At 33.2% G+C, this 6,000-nt stretch overlaps 1 protein-coding gene across 3 annotated transcripts in view; it reads right to left on the bottom strand.

Moving 5' to 3' along the window:
* rgl2 (ral guanine nucleotide dissociation stimulator-like 2) overlaps positions 1–6,000 on the bottom strand; it is a 31,345-nt gene continuing 25,345 nt past the window's right edge. For all 3 annotated transcript variants that reach the window (XM_058747071.1, XM_058747072.1, XM_058747073.1), the window contains 4 exons: positions 5,319–5,412; positions 3,830–4,057; positions 3,510–3,624; positions 1–2,745 (listed from right to left, as the gene is read on the bottom strand). In XM_058747071.1, the coding sequence (XP_058603054.1) occupies positions 2,564–2,745; positions 3,510–3,624; positions 3,830–4,057; positions 5,319–5,412 (619 nt within the window). In that variant the 3' untranslated portion in view covers positions 1–2,563. The remainder of the gene's footprint in view (positions 2,746–3,509; positions 3,625–3,829; positions 4,058–5,318; positions 5,413–6,000) is intronic.

The raw sequence follows: 6,000 nt of genomic DNA, 5'->3' as shown, positions 1-6,000 counted from the left end.
TCAGTCGTATCAAAATTAAAGTTTATTACAAGAATAGGAGGTATGTAGTGCATAAAGTTGTCAGAATACAGATCTGACAGTACAGAACTGAAGCTGTAACATGCTTTTCACTGCGCAACACACCAGAACAACAATCACACACGAGCACCTGATAATAAGGCACTTAACAAACAAGTGACCAAAAACAAAGACTATGATCGGAATGGAATACTAGCTTACTGCTTACTCAATGTATACTTTCCACTGTTTTCTTTAAAGGGTAATTGAAACAGTCGTCATTTTTCCAAGATCTCAAACAGTAGTATGCTACATCACATCACATTGCATGTGACGTCCAGTTATCATCTTAGAAAAATAAAAGCTCTTTTGAATACTGCACATTGTAGTAAGTATACAGACCATTGCATACTATATGTAAGTGCAGTATGACAGTATCCTATTCCGAACATAACCAAAGACTGAGATGAAACAGACCCCTCTTCCTTGCTGTGAGCTCTCACATGCCTCAGTTCCCACAGAGACGTCAACAGCATACGAGACAGAGAACGCAAGGTTCATTAGGATACGAACAACTGTGTTGTTTTCTATTTTTGATGATCGTAGCGTATGAGGCACAGCTTTGTTGCATTTTTTAAAGGAGTTGATTTGGTATCGGAGAACAGCCAGAACCGGAGACCTTCAGTTCTACACACTGTTAGCTCTGTCCCAAAACCTAGTCAGCTGCCTACATAGACAGTGCTACACACTCAAAACCTGTAGCCTGCATGATAATGCTGCCGCCTTAGTCACTTTTTTTTGGCCTATTTTTATGCATGTATCCTTTGTGAAGAAGGCACACCCAAAACGTGGAAACGATTACAAATACATTTCATTCAATACTGCAATTTATTAAATTAAAAAATAGGTAAATACAAATAAAATTTAGTATATTACCCAATATTTTTGTGCTACTGTACATACATTACCATTCAAAAGTTTGGAGTCTGTAAGATTTTTTTTTGATGTTTTGAAAGAAGTCTCTTATGCTCACCTACAGTACGCTGCATTTATTTGATCAAAAATACAGTAAAAACAGTAATATTGGGAAATAATGTTATAATTCACAATGTATGTTATATATTTTCATATTTTAACATTTAATTTATTCATGTGATGACAATACTGAATTTTCAGCATCATTACTCCAGTCTTCAGTCACATGATCCTTCAGAAATCATTCTAATAAGCTGATTTGTTGCTGAAGAAACATTATTATTATTATTATTATTATTAATGTTGAATATTTTTGTTGAATCCATGATACTTTTTCAGGATTCTTTGAAGAATAGAATGTATAAATAAAAAATAGAAATAGATCAATTTTAGATAAATCTTTTGATCAATTTAAAGCATTATTGTTAAATGGCCATGGTATTTTAGTATCATTTAGATACAATTATTGTTTTTATGAATATTTTGAATCAGTTTTTATTTTTATAGTTTCAGTTTTTATTTTAATTTTATTTATTATTTTCGTTTTAGTATATTTGTTGTTTTTGTAATTTGTTTTATACATGTCTATGCAATTTTTATTAATTTATTCAAATGAGAAATGTTGCTTTGGCAATTACCTGAAATAACAAGATATTTTTCAGTTAACGTTTAAGTAACAATTTTTATGGTTTTAGATTTAGTTTTAGTTAACTGTAATAACCTTGCGGAATAAAAGTGTTAATTACTTTTGAAAATCTTACTGGCCCCTAACTTTTGGAAAGTAGTGTATTATTATTCTTAGTATATTATTGTGCTGTTAGCTTAGAAAAAACACCAAACTGTATTGAAATCAATTGTAAAGTCTCCCATGTGCGGCCTAAGAGTTGCTGCCAATTTAGAGTGATTCAGATCGGTCTCTTTTGAAGATCCGTTTCAATTCATTTCCTGCCTTAGATTTACACGAACTTTATACTAGGTTTTGGAACAGAGTCTCGATATTACCATAACCATAATGAATTCTGTATAAATATTTAAAGAGAAAGCACACAGCAAGCAATTATCAGTTTGCATACTTGGTAAAGACATTGGAGAGCGGCAGTGTTTTTGCGACTCGTCTTCAGGTAGGTGGGTGTTTTTCAGTAGCTTTTTGCCCACGCAGAACAGCTCAGTGTTTTGAAATGTTAGACAGGTGTAAGTACCTTCTGTAAGTGTTTATTTTATTATGCTGGGATCTTTTAGCTGCTCTATCTCCGTTTGATGTTCATTAATAATGCAGAATATTCTGTAACCAATGGACTGCAAGATTTAGAGGTAGACGGGGGAAGTACTGGAAATGCTGGCATCAGCAAAAGGTATGTGAATCGGTCTTGAAATTCATTTTGGATTTATGAAATGCAAAAATAGTGCAACGTTTAGCAGTAACTAACATCTTAGAGCCATTTCAACCAAGCTTTCACTCAAATTACTAATATTAGGACTTATGAAAATTACTTATTTGAGTCAATTCTACAGTTACGTCAAAGAGCTCTGAATGAAATATTTTGTGTCTTTTCTTTTGAAAGTACTTGGATGTGAATATCCTGTTTTTATGTTAAAACAGTGTCCGGACTAGTCTTCTGCCCTTGGCTTTGATTCGTGGAAAGGTTGCGCTGGTTTCGTTGCCGAGAGTCGGAGACCCTGTTGGTGTATTTCCTCCTCTTCTCCTTAACAGGAAGTCGACGCTAGATGAAGACATGGCATAGAAGGCGTTTCCTGTGGGAGGTATTATTAACTCTGTGGAGAGAGAAATGAAAGACAAAGAAATACTGTGTGAAAAAAGTGTGTTTTTCTTAAATAATCAGTTTAAATAATTTTGTTAAAATATTTCATTTAAAAAAATATATATTTCTATAAATAAATAATTTACTTTGGATTAAATATAAATTAATTAAATATGTTTAATATGTATTTATATACAGTATGTTTGGGGTCTGTTCAAAAGTTTGGGGTCAGTAAGATTTTTTTGGAATGAAGTTCACTTTTTTGAATAAAAACATTTACAGTAAGATAACTCTTGTCTATTTGAATATATTTTAAAATTTAATTTATTCTTCTGATGCAAAGCTGAATTTTCAGCATCATTACTCCAGTCTTAATGTCACATGATCCTTCAGAAATCATTCTAATATGTTGATTTGCTGCTCATTTATTATCACTGTCCATGTCTAAAACAGTGTTTGATGAATAGAAAGTTCAAAAGAACAGCATTTATTAAAAATAGGAATCTTTTGTAACATTATTAAATGTCTTTACTGTCACTTTTGATCAATTTGTGTCCTTGCTGAATAAAAATATTAATTTGACATGTGAATGGTAGTGTACGTATAAATTCATTTATATTTTATTTCATTGTTTTATTCGACTGACAGCTGCCTGTTTATATTTCAAATCCATAATGTCACTACGTCCCATCTGTATGCCCAGAATAATGTTTTTCACATTTTATGCTGTGCTTTCAAAAAACGTACAGCACATTGACATGAAAAATGTGACATCACCTTTCCCCTCCGGCAGCAGTTGGATCAGCTCGTATTTGGAGGCTTCTTGAGAATTCTGGTTGTGCTTCTCTAATGCAGAACTGATTACTGTGGGTGTTTTATCATTACTGGTGACCTGAGGCAGCACAGAAAAGAAAGCATGCATTAAAACAAAGAGCGACTGCATTCATATTAAACAGGAGCTGACGTGAAATGCCAAAGATTGTCTGATGTAACACTGGACTGGTGCTGTGAAATACAGGGGTTTCAAAGCCCCAAAAGTGGGAGCACATTGTGGTTTTTCATTTGAAAATTTCTTGTATTTGTGTTTGCTAGACTACCAGAATGCTTCTGTATAAGTTGCCGTCATGTAAATCCATCCGTATCCTGACAATTCTCATATCAGGCCCCGCCTCTGGCTTATTATTGGTGGGGTTATTGCCGCAGGAGACAGACCGCCGATGTGATTTGACAGCTGTAGTGGGTGTGGTCAGAACAGAGGGCGTGGCATCGTTGGGCGGCGGTGACGAATCAACATCCAGACAGGAAACGGATGGGGATTTCACATGCTGAAATATAGGTAATTATGACAGTACTCTTAAGAATAGTTCAACAAAAAAAAAAAAAAATATATATATATATATATCATATATACATATATCATCTTTATGTGTGTTATTTTATCTGTTTTGCTCTAAAATCTCATGCTTGCTCACACAAATTCTTAAAGCTCAGACATTCTGCTAAATATCCGCTTTTACATCCCACATAAGAAAGAAAGACATTCGGGTTTGGAACAACATGAAGGTGAGTAAAAGATAACAGACTATTTATTTTTAGGTGTCAAAAGATAGAATATTGGTCATAAAAGGCAAGTATGAAATTACTATAATATATTAAAAATAAATTGTTCTACACTACCAGTCAAAAAGTTAGACACATGATTTTTCAAAGTTGTGAATAAAACGATTAATAAAAGATTATTGGATTATTGTTTACAAAAAAAAAATACTATTTCAATCTTTCTATAATTCCATGTTTAATTCAATTTTACTTGCAGTTTCTTTGTTATTAATTGAGTGAAAATTGTTTTTAGGCGCATCCTACACCAAAAATTTCATTTTCAACAATTTTCACTCTGAAATTGCATGTAAATATCATAATTAATTACTAAGAAACAGCAAGTTACACACTGAATAAACTTAAAATTTTAAGTAGAAAGACAGTTTTTCTGTAAAACATGCTCTAATAGTGTTTTATTAAATTTTTTTGCAGTGTACAATCTTAATTAATAAATGTATTATTATTTAATTAATTAATATTATTGTGATTAGTATTAAATGTCTACGTTTTAGAATAATAGTAAAGTCGTCAAATCTATGAAATAACATGAAGTATGCTCATCCATTAAAAATACGATTAAAAAAAAAAAAAAAAAAGTAGTTTATAATAAATCACAAGTAGTCAATATATCATTATCTTTAACTAATTTTAAGCATTTAAGCACAGGCCTTCAGATTAAAATGTTTTTGGATCATGAGTAACATAAATTCAGTCCAACGTGTAAACACTTTTATCCGGTAGTTTGAATTTTCATGCAAAAAAAAAAACAAAAAAACTTTAATCTGACAGTGTGAATTTTCATGCAAGAAAAAAATGTCACATGATAAAAGTGTGGCATGGTTCAATGCGAAAAAGCAACTTTACATGCTATAAAGATCCTCAGTGAGCTCTCAAATAATAAATCTCTCAAAGTTGCTGATAACAGCCGGGCTTTTAAAGACCCATTACTGCAATGTAATCAAAATGAAGCTCTTTATTCGCCCTTACCTTGTAAAGCCTGGAGAGCAGGTGATTGACAGGAGACGGGAAGTCAAATATGCCATCAGCATCCATTGTCGTATTTGCCATGGCTGAGAGTGCGCTGTAACGGGAGAACAGAGCAATCTTGTCACAAACTGGAGGCTCTTTGCCATGTGCTGCTTATGACATTGATTCTTTCTGAATAGACTGTAACCTAGAGTATAAATATAAAACTCCAAACCAGCAGCAGCAGTAGCTTTGAAGTCAGACGCTAACTGCAGACGACAAGTGTGTCTTTGTCCTGCTTTAAAACTTCATTTGATTCAGCTCAAGCAGCATTACGGCGCTTAAGAGCTCATGAAAGAAACATCTGTGTGTGCATGTCAAGGACTGAGTCTGATCCTCAGCATAGCCAACAGGAAGATTGTTATTTGAATAGTTGAAAAGTTGAGCCCAGGATTCACAAAATTAGAGCAACACATTTCATACTATATAGTAGTGTTTCTAAGCTGGTGGGTCGTGACCCAAAAATGTGTTGCAAATCTGTTCAGCAGAGAAAAAAACAATGCCGAATGCAAAAAATAAAATAACGTAATCGTGTTTAGCACATGCAATTCTTCCCATTTCTTTGGCAATGTCTGTGCATCCAGTCAAATCCTACTGTATTTTGGTGCAAATGCATCTGTCTCTTGTTAACACTCTTGGACAC

Source organism: Onychostoma macrolepis, chromosome 16 (genome assembly GCF_012432095.1).
Source record: "Onychostoma macrolepis isolate SWU-2019 chromosome 16, ASM1243209v1, whole genome shotgun sequence".
Classification (NCBI taxonomy): domain Eukaryota; kingdom Metazoa; phylum Chordata; class Actinopteri; order Cypriniformes; family Cyprinidae; genus Onychostoma; species Onychostoma macrolepis.
Note: the sequence above shows the minus strand (reverse complement) of the source record. Positions and strands in the feature narration are given on the sequence as shown.